The following is a 26,435-nucleotide window of genomic DNA, read 5'->3' on the forward strand; positions in this document are numbered from 1 at the left end:
TGAGTACCAGACCATTAGGACCTGATGGTAACAATAGAGCCTGAGTACCAGACCATTAGGACCTGATGGTAACAATCGAGCCTGAGTACCAGACCATTAGGACCTGATGGTAACAATAGAGCCTGAGTACCAGACCATTAGGATGGTAGTTAGCAAGTTGGGTACTACCAAAGCATGTCCAGAGTGCATTAAAGAAGATTACCATGACTCAAAAGTCATGTGGAATTTTACTCATGACTGCCGGTAAGTCACCACAACAGCCCTAGACTTAACTCAATCCCACAAGTGCCCTTTGACATAGGTTTTATATCACTTTAAACTATGTTGGTTCTCTAATTCTTGTCAATGATCTTTTTTTTTCTGTCTGTGTGTGTCTGTATTACCGATAGACTGGATGGTGTAGGCACAGCTGCCCCAGCACATGATGGGCACGCGGGGGTCCTGCTCGTTGGGGTGCACCTTAAGGCCAACTTTGTAGGTCGCCGTCCCAAACGCCGTCAGCATCTCCTTTATGGTGCTGGAGTAAGGACTCCTGAAGAGACGGGTAAGTGAATCATCAAAAAAAATCAGAGGAAGTCAATCAAACTAACCAAAAAATGTCTCGGTTTACTCCAAAAATTAGCTCTCGCTCATAAAATGGGTTACATTGTCAGTCATGAGCAGTCACTTACATGGGCGTGTAGTCTATTCTAAAACTCTCAGGGGCAGGGCACTGCTCTTCAACAGTCTCTTCAACAGCGTCAACACCTACACACACACACACACACACACACACACAGAGGTTAGTGACATAACGTGAACGCATAGACACATTCTGTCGTATATCACTTAGGAAACACTCATCTCAATGCTAATATAAAGTGATCTCTAATGTGTTACGTTGAACATATGAATGTGTCGTGCTATGATGAGAATGATCTGCGCGGGAAGGAACTCACCGACGGGCTGGAGTTTCCTGTGGGCAGAGTGCATGGCCTTGATCTGCTGACCACTGATCTTTAGCCACTGACCCAGACCAGGCTGCTCACAACTGGAGAGAAGAAAGAGAAGGCGACTGGTCAGTGGACTCACACTTATGGAGAAGCATACAAACATGGGCTGGCCATTGCTTCTTAATTTTGCACGCTAATAACAAGGCTGCTGGTATACACCGAGTTTACAAAACACTAGGAACACCTTAATATTGCATTGCACCCCCTTCGCCCTCAGAACAGCCTCAATTAGTCGGGGGCATGGACTCTACAAGGTGTCAAAAGCGTTCCACAGGGATGCTGGCCCATGTTGACTCCAATACTTCCCACAGCTGTGTCAAGTTGGCTGGATGTCCTTTGGGTGGTGGACCTTTCTTGATACACACAGGAAACTGTTGAGCGTGAAAAACCCAGCAGCGGTGCAGTTCTAGAAACAAACTGGTGCATCTGACACCTACTAACATACCCCGTTCAAAGGCACTATTTTGTCTTGCCCATTCACCCTCTAAAAATGTCTCACACACACAATCCATGTCTCAACTCTCCGAAGGCTTAAAAATTATTCTTTAACCTGTCTCCTCCCCTCATCTACATTGATTGAAGTGGATTTAACAAGTTACATTAATAAGAGATCATAGCTTTTACCTGGATTCACCTACATCATGGAAAGAGCATGTGTTCCTAATGTTTTGTACATGCATCAGAACCATTCTTTGAATAATATTTATTTAACCAGGTAAGTCATTCAGAGCATAATTTATTTAACAATAATGACCTGAATTGTATAAAAATAAAATACATTTGCTAGCATGGTCTTTTCTCTTGAAACTTTTCTCAGCGTTCTCTATGTGAAAGTGTCTGAATGACCTCTGTGTAGTGGAGGTGACGACTGAGCGTTAGTGCCGAGTGAGCCTTGACATCGCGTGAGAGGAGTGGTACTGTTGACGTCAGAACTCTTGAAGGGAATTAACTGGGGGGGTGGGTGGACTGGTTGGAGGTGAATGAGAGGCGGGAGACCAGAGCGGATTCCTCTCGTGAGAACCACTAATCAGTGTGGGGGTCACGGTGACCCTGTACCAGTCGAGTGTGGTTTCCTGCATCCCAGTAGTCTTAAGCGGAATCCTCTCGTCCCCTTCATCTGCACCGATCTGAAGGAACTGGACGGGTGAAAGCAAATTCCCATTGAGAATTCACTATCTGCATTCACATGTCCATAATTTTCACATGGGCACAGGTAAAGGAAAAGAAACCAAATTAGACAGAGGTGCACACCAAATTAACACGTGTGTGTCTGTAGCTGAGTTGGCGCTTGCAACGTTAGGATGGAGGGTTCGATTCCCGGGTTCACCCGTAGGTTAAATGTATGCAGCATGACCAAGTCGCTTTGGGTAAAAGCGACGGATAAAAGGCATATATTATTATGATAGTGTGTGATTGGGTACCTGTTGGAGCCCTTGGTGCCGGGGAGCAGCGGAATGACGGTGTTACTGAGGCACTCGCACAGCGGACACAGGAACTCCCCGTTCCCCACATCGTAGCTGGTGTGGACGCGTAGTCTCTGCTGACGCCGCTGCTCCTTGGCCTGCACCGCCTCAAAATACCTGCACACACACGACAACTATTGAGTTTTAAACCCAAATAGCAGTCAACTCCACAGGCCCACTGAATCCTCAAGATCCAAACGCTCCCTTTTACACAACCCCCTGTATGTGTCCTACTGCCCTGCCCCAGCGCTGTAGGCCCAGGTTGTTGTAGAGACCTGAGTCTGGCTCACCTCTGCCAACAGTGAGAGTGCATGATGTGGCCACAGCTGCCTGTGTGCGTGCCAAACGACAGGTCAGGGTGCATGAAGAGAGGGTCGTAATGCTCTGGAAAACACAGGCAGGTCAGTCAAGCAATGCTAGTATATCATTCACAGACAAAACATCCTCCAATCTGTGGTATAGGATGAAGTTGCCTCTTGACACTGATCTAAGGTCAGTTTAACACCCCCAATAGTTAAGATTAGGACTTGAGGGAAGGTAAGCTGATCCTAGATCTGTACCTAAGGGCAAATTCTACCCATCTTTGTGCCCTCCAGTCTCTCTCTCACCAGGGTCGTGAGGCGGTCTCTTGCGGTTCTTGGACATGACGGTGGAGCGCTGGACGAAGGCAGCCAGCACCATGGCCTTGCTGTCAGCCCTGATCTCCTGCTCCTCCTGGCACAGGATACACGTCACCACCTGCCTCTTCTCCCTGGGACGAGACCTCCTGGGACCCACACACACCAGGGCTGCGTCTGATGAAGTGGGGCTGCAGGAGACGGGGGGGGGGCAGCTTATAGAGCTTGATTGAGTGTATAGTAGGGATTAGGTGGTGAAATACAAGTGTGTTTGCGTGGTGGTGTGTGTGTGCGTTGTCAGTACCTGTGCTCCAGTGAGGTAGAGGTGGAGGCGGAGGCATACAGCTCCTCTAGACTCTGCTGGAAGAGCTCCTTGTTCTCGTTGATAAAGTGTCTCTGCATCTCTGACATCTGGGCCATGATCTTCTCCCTGCGCAGGCGAGCCATCTCCGCCTTCCTCTTCCTCTCCGCCTTGTCCTTGTCACACACCATCTGCAGGAAGGGAAGACACAGACGCGGTATATTTGTCTATTAAATTCACGAGAAACCAAATAAAATGTCATCTAGGTGCATCTCCTCGACCCACCTCTTCCTGACCGTGGCTCCCGCTGGCGGTCACAGTATAGGTGGAGGCAGTCAGCTCCCGCATCGTCTTAATGCTGGCCACCATCTGCAAAGTGACACAATACTATTACCTCGGCAAAAAGTGAGACATCAATATAAGCACGAGAACATATCTTCCTATTTTGTCTGACATAAGTCATTTTGGATATGCATGTGTCTCGAGGGACCACTAGTTGCACGATGTCCTATGCCGCCTCCTGGTGGCCATGGCATGTACAATATTGCAGTGAACCAACTGAAACACTTGGGTAAGGTGTCTATGAGAGTTGCATTGGTAGGGGAGGTTGTAAATGTTGACCCACCTTGAGGATCCAGCGGATCATGTCCTTGTGGACCTCCAGGTGAGGGGCGTTCTGTAGGTTCTCCAAGAGGGCCAGGACACTGGCTGTGTTACTGGGGGCTTCCCCTGGACCTAGGACACACACACACACGGCAGTTAAATACACTAGTTAGAAAGTAATGGAAATCAAACTAATGTTGCCCACCCCCCCAAAAAAATGAATTCCTGCACAGTGTCACGTTTGACCGTTTGAATGACCCAGATTATTTTGAGCAACATTTCTAAGATTTTAATTTTTCAGCTCTCCTCTCAGTTTTACAGTTTCAGAGTGAGAGAGAGTTAGCAAAACAGGTCCTGAATTTCAGGCTAACGATAACTCGGACTGGTACCCAGGCTAAGAGGGACTGACTCACGGGAGATTTTGAGGGTGAAGTTGAAAGAGACGTCGTGGTCTTCACTGCTGTTCTTCAACTGCTGCTGTTCCTCCAGCAGACCCATGCCTATTAGGTGGAGCACCTGGAGAGGGAGAGAGAAACACACACGTTATGGACAGAGAGGCAGGCCTCTAATGTGCCTACAAATTAGCATAGTACGACACTGGAACACACACACTTTCTCTAACACGCACGAGCGCACGCACAGTGCAGTCCTGGTCTCCCTCACCCTCTGCAGCATGGACTCTGACCAGTGCCCTCCGCTGGGCTCCACAGCCCACTGCAGCACGGCTCCCAGCATCCCCAGCAGCACATCACACTGCAGAATGTTCACCAGGCTGGCAAACAGCGGGGAGAACGGGGGCAGCATCGGAGGAGGCAGGGCTACAACAAACGGATTACTTGATGGACAGCTGAAAGTCCACAACCAATCACCACAATAGTTACATAGTCAATTCCATTTAAAGACATGCTTCACGTATATAAAGGAGAGAGTTTCTCTGAGACTCTTTACCCATGTCCTCTCCATTCTGTCGCTTCAGCTTTCTCTGGGCTTCCTCTGCCTTGGACTGGTCAGCTCGGGAGTAGTGGTGGAAGTAGAGGTTGAATTGCTTGGCACACTCTGGCCTGAGCTCATACAGCCCTCTGCCTGTCACGCCAGGCTTCCTGTGGGCAAAAAAGGACACGCGTGACCAACATCTCACACAAACTAGACCCAATGGGCACATCATACATATCGAATTGTCTGATCTTTATTCAGCCACGTCATCAGGAACAAACTCTTTCACATTAACAATCTGGGTGGTCAGTTTAAACTTCATGTAAGAAACTAGAGAAAGTGACTTACTTAAACGAAGCAACACAGTCGATCACTCTCTCCATACCAGTCTCCTTATTCTCCTAAGGAAGGGAGAACAGTTCAACCTCTCTCCAAACACACCAAGACAGTCGTGAAGAGGGCACTACAAAACCTTTTCCCCCTCAGGAGACTGAAAACATTTGGCATGGGTCCCCAGATCCCCAAAATGTTCTACAGCTGCACCATCGAGAGCATCCTGACCGGCTACTTAATCTCTTGTGGACAGACTACGTAAACATATGACCAAATTACGCATTTAGTTAGGCCAAAATAGACGAGCGTTTGCACCTCTTCTGCACTGCCTAGGTTCACCACTAGGTGTCAGGGTAGTCAAAGGGATACACTATTATTCCACGCAGTTAAAACGTCTCATCCAAAGCTCCAGATGGTGTGTAGATCATGGAAAGTGGGAGCAATCAAAGCAGATGCCACGACAGCTTATGTCACATTGACTATGACTCGTTACGAGATATTCCAAGTGAAAACTGCAGTCGGGCAGTCAGCGTGAACTTATGTGTGGTGAAAAAGGGAGTGAGGGAGAGCGAGAAAAGGGGAGAGAGAGTGAGATAGAAATATAGTAAGAGCGAGCAAGAAGGAAAGGAGAGAAACAGACAAAATAACACTGGGGTTAAAGAAACAAACAAAAAGAAATCCCATGACTGAAATTTAAGTTGATCTCAGATTGTACGACCAAAAGTTTTCTAGACAGACTTTTTTTTTTAAAGACCGATCGGTTTGTCAGAATCATTTGCGGCCCAGAAAGAAGGGCAGTTTCTGCATACTTTCTATTGTTTTAGACATTCAAGTGAGGCCTGGAGTGTTTTTTAAACCAAAATAATATCCCCCCCAAAAAACAAACCTTTTTACTCAAATCTCATACATCACAGTGATGGAGAACTTGAACACTTGCTAGTAGATAGACTAAATAGAGAGCAAGAGAGCGGGTAAAGATGGAAGAGAAAGGGGCAGAAAGCAGAGCAAAGCCTTACGTTCTCAGGCAGGGCCTTGACCAGCTCGCTGTGGGCCATGGGTCTGATACACAGCTGGTGAATGATCTCCCGCTTGATCTCGTCACAGCCTTCCACCTGCCCGACGCCAGCCTCAAAACGCTCACCTGAGACAAACGCACATACCCATCAGGTACTACCACCACCGTCGTTAACATAAGGAAACAAGACAAAACAGAGCCCCCCCCCCAGGTAACAAGTCCCAGTGAGCGGAAGGATCGTGGGGCACTCACCCACAACCATCATGATGAGATGCAGCATCTCCTCTATTAGAGTGTTGTTCTGCTGGACCACGTCCTAACAGAGACGTAGGGAGTCAGGTCAGTCAGAGATGGACACACACACCCCAAAACTGAGTGCAAACGGAGTAAAAAAAAAAAAAAAGCCAAAAGGAAGTTGTCATTGTGAGTGAGAGAGCAGACCTTGTTGGTGTTCTCCCTGTTGTAGCTCTTCCTGCAGTCGGCGGAGCTGAAGATGTGGTAGAGCTCGAAGCGGCTCAGGACTATCATCAGGAAGTGGTTGGGATCCATCATGGAAGCTCCAGCCTGGAGTAAATCACAAACGTAGACGTACACACACAAACTTGTTCAAGCCTGTAACACGTTGCTGACCGTTAAGAGTCATTAGGTTGTTAGCTGAAACAAACCGACCTGCAGCATGATAAGGTCCTTGTCAAACATCTCCACTCTGCACTTGACATTGTGGTAGTAGTAGATCTGCAACCAGAGTACACTATGAGCTCTCTTCATTATAAACACCAAGAGAAGAGCAACACACACACACCGCGTGTTAGAGTTCTGGTATACAGCGCAGGGGGAAGAAAGGCAATATGGTGGCGGACGGGGCGATTTTACCTGATTCACCAATGAGAAGCCATTTCTCCTCCACATCCCAGCATGCACTTGGGCACAGAGGACCAGGCAGCGAAGGGGGTGTTCAATCAGCATGGGGGGGCTCAGCTCACTCTGTGGACCATACGAGAGACTCGTTAGAAGACACACACATTTACTAAAAGGTAAGCTGAACATGTTCCAAACAGAGACACTCCTGCATACTTACCATTGGAAGCTGCTCAGGGAATCTGTAGGCCACCTCCATCTTACTGAGGAGAACGTGGAGACCTAAACAGAAAACCAGCAGAGACCATGTTAACAATGTGCTGACTCTTCTTCATCAATATCAAAGCATTAGTGGTCTGTCATTCAGCTGTGTGTGTGTTCTACCTGCAAGTAAGCGGGAAACAGGCAGGTGGATGCTGACTTTCTCCTGAGACACGCAGTAACGGATGGTGTCCACAGAATGTCCACACATGCTCAGTGTGATTGGCTGCTCTCCATCGGTGAAGCCACTGTGGCAGTGTGTAAGGGCTGTTAGGCACTTCTTATAGGCTTCAATCAGCACACGTTCCTGTGCGCGCACACACACACACACACACACACACACACAGGGGAAGAAATAATAGGACCACAGGTGAGAGAAGGCAGCTGCGTGTTTGTGTGAGCGAGCGTTTGAGAATGTGAGTTTGTGAGAGAAAGCGAGCGTGTGTACATTCATGTGCATATGAACGTGTTCACACACACGTATATGTCCAGTCACTCACATCTGTGGCGCACCACTCCTGCATCATGGAGATGATATGTGTGAGCTTCATCTGCAGGGTGAAGGCTGCCTCCCACTCAGGCTCCATCTCTATGTGCTGGCCCACCTGCCTCACCACAGGGTCCATGCCCTAAGGTGGGAAAGACAGAAAGCACAGATGCTGCTCAACACTACCCCAAATTAACTAGAGACATGGGATGGATCTAATTACTCTAATTTCCTCCATCTGCTCTGGTGTGAAGGAACTGTGCGGGTGAAAGTACGTTTTCCTGCAGGCTAGCTAGGCAACCAACCATCTTATTTGTTCTGGTCCAAAGTGCTGCGCAATCTCAATCATGCCCAGAGGGGTTGTAACGCCCTATGTCTTCTACCACCACTATAAGGTGACCTGTCCCTACCTGCATGCACTTGAACAGCTCCAGGAAGGTGTCGAGTCCCTCCAGGAACTTCTCCCTGAGTTGGTCACTCCACTCTGTGGGTCGACTGATGAGGACGTATCTGTGCACACACAGCAACATCGTTTACAACCCATTCAGAAACACACACTCCACAGTGGTCAGTATGCTGGCTTTGTATAACACTCACACAACTAATCTACACACACTGTTATATTGCCCAGGGTGTGTGTGTGTGTGTGTGTGCGCGCACACACGCATCTTACTTGAGGTCTCCAATGAGGCTCTGTACGCGGCGGAACTTGAAGGCCTGCTGGGCGGTGTAGCGCTCAAACTGGAAGCGACCCTGCAGGTCACGATGGCGCAGGTGGTCCACAAAAGTCCTGATGATTGTGGTCATCAGGTTCTCCTCTGTTATCAGCATGCGCGCCTGGGCCGGGGAAAGGAAGAGGTTCAGGGGGCCTCAAGTAGCAGGAGTCATTCTGGAGTCAAATCCTTACTACACACAATCTAAGCAAATCTATGTAAAAACGTGACAATATTCTACAGCCTGAAAGTAACTGTCCAGTGGAAATTGCACTTTTTAAAAGTTCATGTTCAAATAATGTTTATTAACTCATACCAAAGGACAAATCAAACAACCATTTAAAAAAATGCTTGCCATTTCTTCAGAGGATGCCATCTTCCTGAGGAGGAGCAGCTGGCCAATCAGTAGTCTACTCAGGTGAATATTTTTAATGACTGGTATACACCCAGACCAATCCAACACAGAAATTATACTTTTTTAACATAATTCATTACCATTTCTAGAAGGAAAACCATGAACACTCATATTTGTATTAATTATAGGTGATTGAAATCTGAAAACACTGGACAGTTACTTTAAATTACAGCATACAATTTGAATAGCATACAATTTTCTATGACATGGGTATAGTTATTACGACATGAAATGGGATGCTGACTGGATAATGTTAAGAAAAATCACAAAATCTAACGTCAGTATAGCATGCCACACCCTTTTCAAAGAATCAATGTTGAGAATGGAGCTATTCGGAACATAACTAAGATGACACATGATTTAGATCAGTGGTTCCCAAACTGTAGGGTCGGCGGGGAACTCAGTCCGATTTAGGGCTGTTACGATGATTGTATTACCACCACAGGCAGTCACGAGTCATGACCACAGTCAAATTCCATGTGGCCTTTTAGTCATGGTAAATAGAATAGGCTTCTCCAAGCTCTGATGCTGCTCAACATTTCTATAGGCTATGCAATTGCATGAGAAAACAGTTGATGGCCTCTATTAAAAATAGGAGGATCCCATCAGCTTTCTAAAGACTAGGCCTACTATATTTTTCAACTTTCCTAATATTAAGCACACTACTTCGTTTACAAAAGGAGCATCACCTACCTGGCTGGCATGAAAATGAACCATGGGAACAGAGTACTATTTAAGTGCATCTTTTATTATTTCCCATGCCCCTGTTCCGAGACAGGTGCATGATCATTGTCCGTTCTTATTAATCAAAACTCATTTCACACATATTATTCTCTATATGTAAAGACAACATTAAATTAAGAATATTTTGATTGGTGACAATATTAGCCTATCACTTATGAACGATATATTAACACTTGTGAATGATGCCCAGCTTGTAAGGCAAGAAACAGAGCATGCCTTTGTCGACTTTCTCAAATCAGTCCCACACCTCATGTAGCCTAGCCCATAGGCCTATATGTTTTGTAAAGTGGCCAAATAACTTAAAATTAAGCACATTAATCTGCTTTACAACCGATGTAGAGCCTAACTGGCATACATAGGCGGCACGTGAGTTTCAAGTTTGGGGAAGATAATTTTCACCTTTATAATTTACAACCATAATCACATTACAACAGCGGTTTGCCGCTAATTGATTGTATTTTGGAACATTCCCGCTTATAACCTACTACCGTGTGCGCATTGATGCACTCATAACGTGAAGAAATAGCCTAATAGTTTATCAACATTTTACGCTAAACATTCTGATCCGTTGCATCAGCCTCATTGCTTTTAAACGTTTTTGTGATGCTAGTGGTTGTATTAATTTGGGATCTATCACATCCCACGTTTGGAATATTAATTTCTTGCACTGAAAGACAATAGAATAGATAAACTCTTGTATTATGGGGGATAGTATTTGACACATGCTGGTGCTTTTGCTTTTGCTGTTAATTAGGCCTACTCATACTGCAGCTTTTCATAAGAGTAACTATTTCTTTGTTAACTGCTCAACACAGAAGAACCGCATGTGCGTGCTCCCTCAAATCGCTTGGAGAAAATATCCTTTCTATTTTATTCAGCTATGTTCATACTATAAAATATGGCCACGGAATTCCAAGCTAATCTTGTCTGCTAAATGAACTAGTGTAGCCCACAGCCATATGGCATAGCCAGATCAGGACAATTCTGTTCTTGTGAAATAGACAACATTTTTTTCATATCATGACAAAATTTAATGACTGCCACAGCCCTAGTCCAGCTTTAAACTTACTCTTGAAAATGTTAATAGTAGAATGCACAAGGTGCAATTTCGAAATTGGGTAGTCATCATCAGTTCCTCTTGTCATGTCAGTTGTTGCATACCTTAGAGAGCTATTTATAACTCGTCAGAAATGTCCAGATCAACTGGCCCATGTCAGCTAATGTTTTTTAGCCAATTGATTTTGAATACACATTAGACATGGCAAGAAAAAGTGCTTTTAAAATGGCAAAATGTCTATGCACCCCATGACAAAAATGTGTAGAATTGCAGGAAATAAGCTTTAAAAACTTCCAAAATTCTCTCCAACAAGAGGTGTGAACAGTTTGTGTCATGAACAGTGCTTGTGCCCACAGAAATAGACGTGGCGTGTGTGTGAGCACGCGCAGAAGGGGAGGGGTGTTCCAACGCTGGAAGGGCCCCCCTCCCCCGAGTGAAAAAGTTTGGGAACCCCTGACTTAGATGGCCATACTTTCTCTCTATGGACGTGACATCATCCATAGTAAGTCTAAGATCCCTGAGGTTGTCAGCATGCGTCCCATCTCGGATGGTACTATCTTATCTCACCCCGACCCTGCCGCCCGTACTCACCAGGGAGGGCACTGTGAACATTTGCACGGAGAGGTCAGTGACTGAGAACTCCCTGTCGTGGTCATCTTTCACATAGTCGCTCTGCAAGCGCTCATAATTCTAATGGTGTTGGCATGGGGAAGACAAGAGAAGAAGAGAAGGTGTGTGTGTTGAGAGGTGTGTGGTCAGGCGTGGGGTTGGGGTTACTCACCATGGTGGGGACGGTGAAGAGCTGAACTGACAGAGAGGTCACTGACACTACACGCTCGTGATCATCCTCCATAAAATCTGTCTGGAGGCGCCGGTAATTCTAAACGACAAGGGGGACATTCACCTCCTGGTCAAAGGGCGTGGGCCCCTTTCCCTCTCCTCAAACAACCCCCCCCCCAAATTCATTTCTAAGTTCCAGGGAGAAGTAACCCCTAGACACAGATCTAGGATCAGCTTACTCCCCAAATCAAAAACCTTGACCATTTGGGAGGAGGAAAGCAAAACTGACCTCAGATCAGTGTCTACGGGCAACTTCATCTTTCTCCCCGTTAAGCTTCTGAAGCCCTCCTGCCCTTGACCACCCAGGTCTCTGAAAGCATAGACATAGAATCCCAGAAGAGCATCAGACCAATTGTGTCCAATCAAAGTTAGGGTTAAATACTCCTCCACGTAAGATTGAGCAGCCCATCTTATCCAACATCCTGGCTTCGAGTCTTAGCTCATGCGACCCAGTGAGCGCATATATCTATGCTCTCAGGTTCAGCTCAGGAGACCCGTAGAGCCTTGGCTCCGAGTGTGTGTGTGTGTGTGTGTGTGTGTGCGTGTGTGTATGTGAGAGCAGAGCGGCCTTTGGGGAGTGTGTGGGCCTGAGTTACACGCCAAGCAGGCTGAGAGGAAAGCCATCCAGGAGGACTGGTTAAAGGATGTGATGTAGTTAGTGCCCCCATTGAGGCTTTGTGCCAACACATTCACACAATACAGTCTTCCATTATATCAAACTTCAATTCAAGACAGTGTCCAATTCTCTGCAATAGCTACACCATACATTTACATTGAGCTAGCACTTACAGTTGAAGTCAGAAGTTTACATACACTTAGGACAGAGTAATTAAAATGCATGACACAAGTCATTTTTCCAACAATTGTTTACAGGCAGATTATTTCACTGTATCACAATTCCAGTGGGTCAGAAGTTTACATACACTAAGTTGACTGTGCCTTTAAACAGCTTGGAGAAAATTCCAGAAAATGATGTCATTTAGAAGCTTCTGATAGGCTAATTGACACCACAATCAGGTTCATCCTTGGGAGCAATTTCCAAATGCCTGAAGGTACCACGTTCATCTGTACAAACAATAGTACGCAAGTATAAACACCATGGGACCACGCAGCCATCATACCGCTCAGGAAGGAGACGCGTTCAGTCTCCTAGAGATACTTTGGTGCAAAAAGTGAGAATCAATCCCAGAACAACAGCAAAGAACCCTCTGAAGATGCTGGAGGAAACAGGTACAAAAGTATTTATATCCACAGTAAAACGAGTCCTATGTCGACATAACCTGAAAAGCCACAGTTTGCAACTGCACATGGGGACAAAGATCATACTTTTTGGAGAAATGTCCTCTGGTCTGATGAAACAAAAATGTAACTGCTTGGCCATAATGACCATCGCTATGTTTGGAGGAAAAAGGGTGAGGCTTGCAAGTCAAAGAACACCATCCCAACCGTGAAGCACAGGGGTGGCAGCATCATGTTGTGGGGGTGCTTTGCTGCAGGAGGGACTGATGCACTTCACAAAATATATGGCATCACGAGGTGGGAAAAGTATGTGGATATATTGAAGCAACATCTCAAGACTTCAGTTCCGAAGTTAAAGCTTGGTTGCAAATGGGTCTTCCAAATGGACAATGACCCCAAGCATACTTCCAAAGTTGTGGCAAAATGGCTTAAGGACAACAAGGTCAAGGTATTGGAGTGGCCATCACAAAGCCCTGACCTCAATCCTACAGAAAATGTGTGGGCAGAACTGAAAAAGCACGTGTGTGCAAGGAGACCCACAAACCTGACTCAGTTACACCAGCTCGGTCAGGAGGAATGGGCCAAAATTCACCCAACTTATTGTGAGAAGCTTGTGGAAGGCTACCTGAAACATTTGACCCAAGTAAAACATGTTAAAGGCAATGCTACCAAATACTAATTGAGTGTATGTAAACCTCAGACCCACTGGGAATGTGACGAAAGAAATATAAGCTGAAATAGATCATTCTCTACTATTATTCTGACATTTCACATACTTAAAATAAAGTAGTAATCCTAACTGACCTAAGACAGGGAATTGTTACTAGGAATTCATGTCAGGAATTGTGAAAAACTGAGTTTAAATGTCTTGGCTAAAGTGTCTGTAAACTTCCGACTACAAACGCATGTAGATCAGGATTGAGTCCTCGCCCCTGCTGATGTGATGTTGACACATTAGTTCTTCATTAAAAAGGGGGCCAGTTGGAGACGCAGGTGCACAATAGCGCCTCCAGTGCTTCTGATGTAGAATGCACTGTGACTTTCCACATAGCTGTGTTACATTAGGTGGCCATACTGGTCCTTCAAATCAAGGGACAAAAGAAGAGGCTTACTTTTGCAAACTGGATAGCAAATAGCTTCTTGTATTTGAGGTCCATGAGAAGACTGCTCATAAAGAGCTGGTGGTAGACATTCCTGGCCCCTGGAGTAGGAAACAGGTATTACTTAGAACAACAGTACTCACAGAAAGGCTGTTTATGTTTTATGTGCATTGCAGGAGACAGGGTGGTGGGGGGGGGGGGTCAGTCAATGCCAACCCAATTCAATCAAATCTCAAAGTAAAATAGACATTTGCCATTTCTTTTCGATGAGGATTTTTCAATTATTGAGTTGAAATGTAATTGTCCCTAACCCTGGCAGGAGAACTAAAAGGACGCATTTCCTCCTCCTCACCTTTCCACATCTTGGAGTCACAGAGCATGAGTGTGTCCACCAGGGAGGAGTTCTCTCCCTCTGGCCCTCTCTCCAGGCCCACCTGACACAGGATCCTCCTCAGAGCGTCTACACACACAGATCATACACAAGTGCTGTCAATGGGCCTCGGGCAGACACACACAAGGATACAAAAACAAAGCAAACAAGGATGTGTGGAGGGTCTTTAGCAAAAGTAAAGACTGACGTGACCAAAACGTATTTTTCATCCAATAAACCACTTATGAAGCAGAATAATAAAAATAAAAAAAGATTACAGGTTAAATTCTTTATATTTCAAGAGGATACAGAGTGTACAATCCAATGGCAGTTAGACATACTTCACATGCAGCTTGGAAAGAGGCTGACCTGAGTATCCTATGACGTGGCCCAGCCAGTGGAGGGCTTTGAGAGCAAAGCACTGGTGAGCCACCACCGAGGAGTGCATTACCTGGACCCTCAAGGGCTTCGACTGACGACTTGTGTTCCTCTGCAGACGCACACACACACACACACACACACAACAGATTAATACACCCATGAAAAATTACTGTAATATAACATGGGTTTAATTGGTGGCTGCGGTGGGATGTGAGCATCTGTCATCTCATGACAATTTCAATGGAGATATATCCAGCTCCCCAGACCAGGCTACTCACCACAATGACTGACTTGGCCTGCTCACAGAACGCGAAGTCGCCAAAGCGCACCGATTTCCTTCCCTGTATAGCAGAAGATACAAGAGAATGATTACACACATATGAAGTATGGCTGGGAATTGCCAAGAACCGATATTATCACGATACTTGGGTGCCGATGCGATATGTACTGCGATTCTCACAATTCTATATATTGCGATAGGATACCACGATTTTATTGTAATGTTCCAAATATATTGCTCAATATTTTTTACATATTACTTAACTAGGCAAGTTAGCTAAGAACAAATTCTTATTTACAATGACGGCCTAGACCGGCCAAACCCGGATGACGCTAGGCCAATTGTGCTCCGCGTTTGAGGATGTACAGTCAGCCGACTAGTGCTAGCTAACCCTACCTGCTAGGGATGCACGATATATTGTTAAGCGAATCAGATGATATTAGCTAGAATTACCAACATCGGCTCTATGTCTAGTTTAACGCCGATGTTCAAAACCAATGTCAAAGCTGACGTGCATACCTATATAACGTAGGTAGATGACGTGCATACCTATAAAACGTAGGTAGATGACGTGCATACCTATATATAACGTAGGTAGATGACGTAATGATGCCACGAAAAATACAGCGCTTCACGTGCAACAGCATTCCTAACCTCACCCACAATGTCTGCTGTGTGGATCTATTTTTCAAGTGTCAAAGGAAGATAACAAAAAGGCCATAATGCAATGTTTGTGCTGCTATTATTTCCCGAGTGGAGAAAGTGAAATCCTTCAATACCACAAACCTAATTACTAATTTGAAAGTGCATCACCCCCAGAAGTTCAGTGACTACTTAGAACAAAAGCAGAAAAAAAAACAAAGCGCACACTTCCAACAACTAAACACGTTCAAGTCGAGCAGTCATTTGAAAGAGTAAGAACATTTCAGTGAGACAACTCAAAGGCAAAATCAATTAACGCCAAGATAATGGCCAACCGTTCAATCAACCGTTCTCGGTCTTGGATGATGTTGGCTTTTGTTGACTGGTCGAGCACCCGAACCCCGGTACACACTACCAAGTAGGCGCTATTTTTCAGATGTTGCCCTACCGGAGTTACACAGTATTGTTGAAGTGCACATCCATGAGTGTCACTGCTATTAGCTTTACGACTGACATTTGGACCAGCGATGTCAACCCCATGAGCATGCGGAGTCTGACAGCACAGTGGGTCGACGAGGACTTCGTACTGAGGAAAGCCGTATTGCATGCTCAAGAATGTGCTGGTTCTCATACCTCTGCTGCCATTTCAATGGCATTTGAGAACATGTTTGGAACAAAGTACACACTGTGCTACCTCATAATGCACATGACAAAGGCTTTGGAAGAATGCAAAGTCACCAGTTTTCCATGCATAGCACACATGCTGCAACTGGCTGTGAACGAAGGTGTTTTGGACCAACGCAGCTTTTCTGACAGTGGCAACAGGTAGGAAGATAGTGGGTCTGCTGCAAGCAATACAGGAACAACTTATAGTAAAAACAAAAAGGCTTAAGCAAGACATTTCCACCAGATGGAACAGTACTTTTTACATGACGGACGGAGAGCCTGCTGGAACAAAACGAGAACTCGGCGCGTACGCAGGCGACTCAGTTACCTGCAACAATCAGTACAAACCAGTGGACTCTCATTGAAAACATGAACACACTCCGAGCTCCATTCGAACAAACGATTGGAGAAATAAGCTCACCAACTACGTCGGCAGCAGACGTGATACACTCTGTCATGGCATTGAAACACCTGCTCAACAAAACTGCCGACACAGACTGTGCGGTTAAAACTTGCAAAAGTAATCTACTAGAGGCTGTGAACAAGCGATTCAGTGGTATTCTCGTCGAGCCTCTTTACTGTGTCACCACCATGCTCGATGCTAGGTACAAGGACCGCTACTTCGATGCAGACAACACAACAAATGTGAAATGTTACATACACCGCTGGACAAGATGGAAACGGACACAGTGACAATGCGCACCAAGGAAGAGGACCGCGACAGAAGAAGCCACGGACAGACAGAGCTGAATCTTGCCTGCCTGACATGCATGATGAAATCCTGCTTGAGAATGAAACGACTGAACAACAAAACATCACAGCAAGTAATTGAAAGAAATTGTTTTTGACTGTTTTTCTGGTAATGGGGACATACGGAAATTCCAACAAAATAACTTTTTGGTCAGTGTGTGTGTGTCTCAGAGAGAGACGCGTTGTATTGTCATTTTCTGTTACTACATCGGCCATCATTTCCCAATGTTGATCTACGCCTAATGATACTTTGGAATGTAGGAATAACGCAATATGTTGTATTTAATGTACTAACCCCCTTTCTCATTTGTAATGAGAGTAACAAGCATCTTGGTGCTTCCCTGTACTAGTGCGGACAGTGAGCACCTTTTCAGTGCAGCTTCACACATTGTAGACGGAAAAAGAAACGGACTCTCTCGAGCAGGTCCTCTTTGTGAAGAAAAACCTCCCCGGCAGGGTAGCCTTGTGGTTAGAGCGTTGGACTGGTAAGCGAAAGGTTGCAAGTTCGAATCCCCGAGCTGACAGGGTACAAATCTGTTGTTCTGCCCATGAACAGGCAGTTAACCCACTGTTCCTAGGCTGCCTTTGAAAATAAGAATTTGTTCTTAACTGACTTGCCTAGTAAAATAAAGGTAAAATTAAAAATTAAAAAAATGGGCAGTCATATTGTAGCCCAGTCATCTATAGTCACTTGTTTTTTCATGGCTGGTATAGGTCAAGATTTTCATTTCATTTAAAACTAAGCAGTTTTGTTCTTTTGTTTATTTATTTTTTATTTCCTAAATGAAAGATGAGATGTGTTGTAAATTTGCTCTCATTTTACTAGTCAAGTCAGCTGAGCACATTTGAAAAGCTGCAGTTGTGCCATTTATAGCAGTTCAGGACAGCCTAGAGACAGTCATATTTTCAAGCAGTTAAAGCTAAAATGATGAACTGCATTTTAGTTTCAACCAATATTTCTTTCAAAGCAGTTTTAAGTTTCTCCATAGAGTCAAGATTGGATAGTGAGAAGAGCCACAAACAACTCAACCATCTTCGTAATGCAGGGCAGCTAAACTATTTGTGTCATGAATATCTGTTGTGCTAATAAAATACATCCATGGTTGTCATTTCTCTCAATTACAAGTTATTAAACAATCTGTTCCTAACTGAACATATGACACCTTGTTTCAACTATTTAACTGTACTAGAATGCTTAAAAGGCCGGTAAAATTTAAAATATTGGTTACCGGGATCGGACAAAAATGTTAATATTGGTGCATCCCTACTACTTACAGTAGTAAAATAATGTTTAACTAATTAATATCTGGAGTCAAATATAGATAAAATATTGCAATATGTAACTATAAATGCCCCCCCATCACTAATATGAAGCCATTAACACACTCACATCTCTGTCTACTGTGGTGGCAAAGCTGACTGCTTCTTTCTGGGTGCAGTTGACTGCCTTCTGGAGGGTGTAGATGACTTGCTCGTAGGTGTGGACCTCGTCATTGAAGAGCATGCAGTAATAGGTGTCACCTCGGTCTCTGACAAATCAAACAGAGGTGAATATCAACTGGCTGGAGATGAAAACCATTTTGATGTCATGACGACCAGCAAGAACGTGACATGTAATCACAAAATGACTTCCTGTGTGCGGGTGTGTACGTACGGAGGCTCTAGGCCCGGGGGCAGCTCATCCTCCTTGTCCCAGGTGAGCATGTCCACGGCATATTTCAGCACTATAGCGAAGACATTGTAGCAGCGGGCAATCATGTCTGTTGACAGGTGGGCCAGGGGATCCTGCAGATACACAAACAATGTTGTGCCAACCTCAAAGAATGATTAAAGTGGCAATTAGCAATCTGTAATAACTTGTAACATAATGTGTAGTAACAGCAGCGAATGAACGGTATACTTTTATTAGATGTGAATGAGACATGATATACAGTCGCAGTGGCTGAGAGCTGCTCACCTCCTGACAAGAGTCACTGATGTTGGGCTCATGTTTCTGACAGTAAGGGCCCTTCTTCCAGGCCTCTGTGTCTCCACAATCACAGAACCCCCCTCCCCCAGAGGTCGTCATCTGAAGGGGAGACGATATGTGAGGCAAGACAACACAAGTACATGTACACAGTTATACGCAGCAGACAGAGAAGCTTCTGGATGGTTTACATTTGGAAGACAACAACAATGACCACCTTCTACATCACCTGCATTGCCTTTAAATTGTTTAACTTGGGTCAAACATTTCAGGTAGCCTTCCACAAGCTTCTCACAATACGTTGGGTGGATTTTGGCCCATTCCTCCTGACAGAGCGGGTTTGTAGGCCTCCTTGCTCGCACACACTTTTTCAATTCTGCCCACAAATTTTCTATAGGAATGAGGTCAGGGCTTTGTGATGGCCACTCCAATACCTTGACTTTGTTGTCCTTAAGCCATTTTGCCACAACTTTGGAAGTATGCTTGGGGTCATTGTCCATTTGGAAGACCCATTTCTCCAAAAAGTACAATCTTTGTCCCCACGTGCAGTTGCAAACCGTAGTCTGGCTTTTTTATTGCCGTTTTGGAGCAGCTTCCTTGCTGAGCGGCCTTTCAGGTTATCTCGATATAGGACTCATTTTACTGTGGGATATAGATACTTTTGTACCCGTTTCCTCCAGCATCTTCACAAGGTCCTTTGCTGTTGTTCTGGGATTGATTTGCACTTTCGCACCAAAGTACGTTCATCTCTAGGAGACAGAATGTCTCCTTCCTGAGCGGGATGATGGCTGCGTGGTCCCATGGTGTTTATACTTGCGTACTATAGTTTGTACAGATGAATGTGGTACCTTCAGGCGTTTGGAAATTGCTCCCAAGGATGAACCAGACTTGTGGAGGTCTGCAATTTTCTTTGAGGTCTTGGCTGATTTCTTTTGATTTTCCCATGATGTCAAGCAAAGTGGCACTGAGTTTGAAGGTAGGCCTTGAAATACATCTACATCTCCAATTGACTCAAATGATGTCAATTAACCTTTCAGAAGCTTCTAAAGCCATGACATTTTTCTGGAATTTCCCAAGCTGTTTAAAGGGACAGTCAACATAGTGTCTGTAAACTTCTGACCCACTGGAATTGTGATACAGTGAATTGTAAGTGAAATAATCTGTCTGTAACCAATTGTTAGAAAAATAACTTAGGACATCTGCTTTGTGCATGACACAACAGACTTGCAAAAACTATAGTTTGTCAACAAGAAATTAGTGGAGTGGATGAAAAACGAGTTTTAATGACTCCAACATAAGTGCATGTGAACTTCTGAATTCAACTGTACATACATCTTCCTGCCCTGAAGTAGTGTTTTAGAATGTTCTAGAACACAAACAAAGAGGAGTAAGACAAAACCAGAATGCATAAGTAAGCACTCAAGGTCATATTTTCCACAGATCAATTCACCCTACCCCCCAATCCTAACCTTAACTGTTAGTAGGCCTAAAAATTACAGTATATACCTGACCCTGTATCAGTGGTTAGGGGCAACTTGTACCTGCTCTTGGGTGAACAGAGTTTGAGACTTGAGGAGGATAGGTGCACCCATCCTGAGACTCACATGGCAGGAGAGTGGCAAGCCAGGTTAGGCCCAAATGGGATTAGCCTGCCTGATCCTCAGCCTGGATTCAGAGCAGCAACTGGATGACCCATCTCATGGCAATCACCCACTCACTTACCTACCCATTCAGCACTTCTACTGAAACCTAGGCAGTAGTGCTGAGCGATTTGTGCTTTTTGAGGCCGGTTCCGTTTTGGTTGAATTTTTTTATTTTTTATAATCATGTTTTTGGGTTATTACTATTTTTATTATGAAAAATATATTACAATGTTAGAGCTTTTAATGGATATTCCAAAGTCAAAAATAGTTAACATTCAATTGCCAAAACATTTAAAATTTTCAATCAATAGAAGAAATTAGGAAATGACTATGAAATATAATATTTCAGTTGTGTATATTAAATAATGTACTGTCTTTAGTCATCCTATTTCACTGGCCTGCCTAAGTATGCTGCAGAGCTGTGTGCCAAAATACATTTGACTAGCTCTTCAAAGTAAATAAGGCATTCTTTCACAAACCGTTGTGTACATTTCTCTCTCATGCGGTCTGTGTGCATATAACCTAACGTAGCAGGCGTAAAAGTGTATCCATCCAAAGAGTTGTATATAATGATGAGATACTCATGCCTCTGCCCTAACAATGGAAGTCGTTGTCCCAAAGGCAGGTGACAAGCTTAGGTCCAAAATAAGCCCATAGAAATGTATTGGGCTTATTTATTTTGGACAGATTTTGGCTAGAGTGAAACCTCTCTCTTTGCCTCTTCCTCTCTGATCCGTCTCGGTCCGAGCTGTAAAAAACAGTCGCAATGGATTATAGGCATTGTTGTTAATTACCAGGGCTATGCGGTGAACTAGGTTGAATATTTGCTTAATGAAAACTACAACTCCCATCCGCCCAGAGTCCCACATAGTTCTCGACTTCTCTCGTGAATGATTTCTCTGTAGAGAAACGGCACGTTGGGCTCACAAATATATATTTTTTTTTAATAAATGGAAATAAAGTTATTGAACCAACGTGGGTCAATTAGTTGTTTCATAAACAAAATGACAGTTAATGGCTCAGCACTACTAGCCATTGTTTGGGCTGTTGGCCTGCTTATACTAAACCCTTGAGTGTATGATAGAGGTTGTGTGGTCCTTCTTACCCTGTAGCGATGTTCTTTATGCACACTGCCCAAGAAACACTGCATACAAAGCACACAGGTGGGGTCTGCAGCACATTCCCTGCAGGAGAGAGAGCTAGATTGTGAGAGAAGCAGGAGGGACAGCAACAGTACCTAACATTGTCTTCCAGGGTTCCACCAGGTCATGTCTTGATCCCATGCTACCCTCTTACTCAATGCCAATACAAAGGAGGAGTTGTTCAGGAAAAATAGAAACAATACTCATGGAATGGATGTTCAATTAGGCACATACAGTACAATAAGCATGGGAGTGCATTGCAATTGCTTTCCATTGAACACACACTTGGGTGTGTATGGAATTAGCTAGTATGGTCAAGCTGATCCTGTAAATGGAAGTGACCTCGACCTTATCGAGACAGCACCGCTTACCAGGAAGCTTACGGTTTGACCTGAGACTTAACACAGGACCAACCTGACCCAATTCACAGGAAAGGACAGCTAGCATACGTATGTGTGTCTGTCTTTCTAATGAGACCTCAACTACCCCCACCTGCATGAGTAGGTGGGCTCTCCCACTCTGAAGACGTGTCCACAGAGCTGTGATGGCTGGTTGTTCTGCTCCAGCTTGGCAAGGCCCGTGGAAGGGTCCTCCCCACACAGGTACCACTCTAGAGGGGCTTGCAGCAGCAGCTGGGCCAGCAGGTCCTCACTCTGGGGGTTCAGGTTGGGCCCCAGGCAGTAGATCTTGGGTACATAGCGGGCCAGGTGCTGGTATACCTCCTTGTACAGGTCGGTCACTTGGAGCCATTTCTGTGTAGAGGGGGGTTAACAGTGAGACATGAACATTACAACAAAACTGTTGTTAGCTTTTCAGATCTCAGGACATTGAACACAGTCCAGGTCCAACTTGTATGAATTTGACTTAGTTATGTGGGGTGGTCTTGATTGTATGATGAGCAGAGCTGAATCTTAAACGATGAACATACATATGTTAGCCTATAGGCAGGGCTCCAGACTGCGACCATTTAGTCGAATTTTGTGGCCCTTTGACTTTTTAAATCATACTGGTTGCATCGGTGTGAGCTGCACATTCTACATGGTCACCTTACTCCAAAAGGCCTATTTTTTTATTAGGAGGTTAAAACCATGGTCAGTAAGTGCCATTGCCTCATGTTTCCTGTAATGAAAGTATCTGGCATGCCCCTTTGCCTGTTTTGCTGGGGCTTGCTGCTTTGATAAGCGAGTCACTCACTCCCGTTCTATATTAGAGCCCAACCTTTATGTTTTTTGGGGTCTGATACCAATTCCAATTTTTGGGGGGGACAAAACTTGCCGATGTATCTGCCGATATACTTTTTTCCATCCCGAATTCTCAAATTTCCACCCAAAACAACAACTGTCCAAGAAAAATCTTTCAAATGTTGATTTCTTATGTTGTTAAATTAAATGACATCATGAGAATGACCACAAGTGTTCAGATTAGTATGAGATTCCATTTTTTCATCTTATTTATTGAATATCGGTTATCAGTGGAAAAATAATCCGATACTGATATAGCGGGAAAAGGCCAATATATTCCGATAACGTCGGTCGGGCTCTATAAAATATAACAGCCTAATTGTCAACCCACAATTCCTGACAATCACTGAATCACTTGCATGAAATAGTAGCTTCTTTTTTTTTTTTTACCTATACACAGGAGGAACGAGAAAGACCAGACTACTGGAATTCTTTGCATGTAGGTCGTTATCAATATATCTAAAAAATATATATAATCACCTGCCCAATGGGGCAACCTCGGAGCAGGCTCAACTTCCATGACTGCTCAGTTCACTTGCCCCAGGCAATAGGGGAACCCTTAAAGTCAATCCTAACAAACAATAATGAATCAAATGACAGTGATAAACTAGCACAGTCACATCTAGTACATGGCATGTTGCGTCATATGTGGAAAGTGAGCTCTTAGCCTGGTATATAGCCTGCAGGGGGGCAGATGTCACATGTAGACAACATGTAGTCTTAGGCTGAGTGTAATGAGGAAATGAAAGACCACTGAAGTTGATATTTTGTTTAGTGTGATCAACACAATGTTTAGCATATTTATAATTAGATGCAATGCTTTTGTTATGGATTGTTCTCACATCTGTTGGTAGTGATTGACACCAGAGCTACTGAAGGCCCAAGTACAAGGACACTATTGGCAATTTGATAAATTTGCAATACATTCTGGCTAGCTAGGGAATTATTCGCAATCAACAAGTGCTGTATCACACTGGATGGGCCATGGGTAATGAAAAACATCTGTTTTACTGTTATTAACAATATGTGGCTAGTAGGTAGAATTAATAACTAGCTAGTTGGCTAGGTTTGTGCAAATAGCTAAATTCAAGCTTTTCTGTAACCTGGCATCACTACCTCTCGATCAGATGAACAGCATAATTGCGTTTTGGTACAACAGAAGTACATTCATTTCCAAAGTAAGGCTGTGATTGAAGAGGCAGTTGCAGTGCATTCCTTGTTTTGTGGGGTACATTCATTCATTCAATGTATGCATTAAATTGACTTGACAGAAATAGTAGCAACAGTTGAATGTTGAACTTTTGTTGCACATATCCAGCAACAATTTTGAATTACGTCATAAAAAAACGTTTGCCTGCAGAATGTATTATGCAAAATTGAAGCAATGACGCTGTTAGTCTGATCAGGGGGCTACGATGCTAGCTGGTTAACGCCTCGACCACACCGACAGAGTTTATGCTTTGGGACACCAGAAGTACATTCATTTCCAATGGAACGATGCCGTTTGCCTTGCAACATTGGCAGTTTTCGTGCGTTGTGTGTGGTGAATAGGTTGGATTTATCGAACGTATGCGAAGACGGTTAGACAGAAATGGTAACAGAAGATAAATGTTGACCTTTTGTTGCACACATATCGAGTGGTTGCTGTGTACTATTTTGTGTAAACACTGTCGGTGTGACCCAGGCATAACGGCCGAGCTCTCCCCAACTACACCCCACTCTCCCCAACTGTTTGTGTTAACATTAACGTTAACAGGGCGGGTTTCACGGAGCGAATAAGGTTCATTCTCAACAACAGATATTGCGGGTTTGCTGGTACGCAAGTTGTACAGAATAGCTAACTACTGCTGCTAGTTATGGAACAACAACTGCTTGACGTTCAGACTGCGGCTAACAAATTATGTTGGCCGGCAATACCAAAAATACTGTCTGCCAAGTGACCCTAGCCTATAACGTCAGTATTGTTTAAAATAATCCTGGACACATTCCTACCAATATAACATAGCGGGTGTAGTATCGATTCCAATCAATATATTACAGTTATGCAATGCCGTAGGTTAGCTAATGCCATTTTCTAGAACGCTAGTTAGCATTAGCTGTGCTCCCGTACTGTAGCCTAGGCCATCATCGCATTGAAGAAAAACAGGTCGAGATGGAAAAATATAGAAATGAATATAGTCGATGGAATTGGTGCGCTCTGCACCCTTTGATAAGACACATCACATCAAATATATACACACATGGAAACTGTCACATACCGAAGCTGTGTCCTTGGCAGAGAAATTCAGGAATTCGGTACACAGAGCAGACGGTACTTCACGATCAGATTCTGCCGCCGCCATCTTCGCTAGCTAGTCCGTCCAGTGTGGAAGGAAACGGATATCAGCCGTTCGTAGTGCGGACGAGAGAGTAGGGAAACTTTTAAGCTGACTAATGGAAAATGAGAGGCTGTAGGATCAACGATGACACAACGTGGTCAGGGAAGCCCAACCGAGGGGACTTTTTTCTAAGGTGCACTGGGGACAGGAGACAGACTGTAGTAGCCTACATACTAGTAGTTGTAATATCAGAATCAAAATATTCATCATTAATATTCTGATGGTGATTGTAGTGACATACTCCATAAAGTCTTGACAAAATATATGCAAAACCTTTATTTACACTGTACAATAATGTTGAGCATGTATCTAATGCCAGACAGACCTGCCAGACATTAGCGGAACATTGTTAATTCTCGTTTAAAAGGCTGCACCATAATCTGACCAGATCAGTAAATTACAACTAAATGGTTGGTTCTTGATTCACCCAAACATTTAGGCCTACAAAGCTCTGGGATAATTGAGTCAAATAAATAGGCTGGATTGATAAAGAGGTCACTGGAAATAAACAATACAAATGGTGGGAAAAGTTTGGACACACCTACTCATTCTAGGGTTTTTCTTTATTTTTTACTATTTCCTACATTGTAGAATAGTAGTGAAGACATCACAACTATGAAATAACACATATGGAATCATGTAGTAACCAAAAAAAGTGTTAAATATACTGCCTTGATGACAGCATTGCAAACTCTTGGCATTCTCTCAACCAGCTTCATGAGGTAGTCACCTGTAATGAATTTCAAATAACAGGTGTGCCTTGGTAAAATATAATTTGTAGAATTTCTTTCCTTAATGCGTTTGTTGTGACAAGGTGGATGTGGTATACAGAAGATAGTCCTATTTGGTAAAATACCAAGTCCATATTAGGGCAAGAACAGCTCAAATAAGCAAAGAGTAATGACAGTCCATTATTACTTTAAGGCATGAAGGTCAGTCAATCCAGAAAATCTTAAAGACTTTCTTCAGGTGCAGTTGCAAAAACCATCAAGCGCTATGATGAAA

At 44.2% G+C, this 26,435-nt stretch overlaps 1 protein-coding gene across 1 annotated transcript in view; it reads right to left on the reverse strand.

Moving 5' to 3' along the window:
- ubr2 (ubiquitin protein ligase E3 component n-recognin 2) overlaps positions 1–25,485 on the reverse strand; it is a 43,297-nt gene extending 17,812 nt beyond the window's left edge. Inside the window, 34 exon segments of the mRNA XM_064932216.1 lie at positions 384–532; positions 672–747; positions 939–1,030; positions 2,414–2,572; positions 2,746–2,839; positions 3,064–3,263; positions 3,377–3,564; positions 3,659–3,742; positions 3,999–4,108; positions 4,390–4,492; positions 4,640–4,794; positions 4,925–5,076; positions 5,258–5,310; positions 6,259–6,383; positions 6,510–6,573; positions 6,699–6,821; positions 6,927–6,992; positions 7,131–7,241; positions 7,336–7,397; positions 7,500–7,683; positions 7,877–8,005; positions 8,274–8,373; positions 8,537–8,700; positions 11,384–11,482; positions 13,984–14,072; positions 14,324–14,431; positions 14,711–14,831; positions 15,001–15,063; positions 18,451–18,589; positions 18,715–18,845; positions 19,018–19,128; positions 21,775–21,853; positions 22,304–22,563; positions 25,311–25,485. Coding sequence (XP_064788288.1) covers positions 384–532; positions 672–747; positions 939–1,030; positions 2,414–2,572; positions 2,746–2,839; positions 3,064–3,263; positions 3,377–3,564; positions 3,659–3,742; positions 3,999–4,108; positions 4,390–4,492; positions 4,640–4,794; positions 4,925–5,076; positions 5,258–5,310; positions 6,259–6,383; positions 6,510–6,573; positions 6,699–6,821; positions 6,927–6,992; positions 7,131–7,241; positions 7,336–7,397; positions 7,500–7,683; positions 7,877–8,005; positions 8,274–8,373; positions 8,537–8,700; positions 11,384–11,482; positions 13,984–14,072; positions 14,324–14,431; positions 14,711–14,831; positions 15,001–15,063; positions 18,451–18,589; positions 18,715–18,845; positions 19,018–19,128; positions 21,775–21,853; positions 22,304–22,563; positions 25,311–25,394 — 4,027 coding nt within the window. The 5' untranslated portion in view covers positions 25,395–25,485.
- Between the last annotated feature and the right edge of the window lie 950 nt (positions 25,486–26,435).

Source organism: Oncorhynchus masou, chromosome 23, assembly GCF_036934945.1.
Source record: "Oncorhynchus masou masou isolate Uvic2021 chromosome 23, UVic_Omas_1.1, whole genome shotgun sequence".
Lineage (NCBI taxonomy): Eukaryota > Metazoa > Chordata > Actinopteri > Salmoniformes > Salmonidae > Oncorhynchus > Oncorhynchus masou.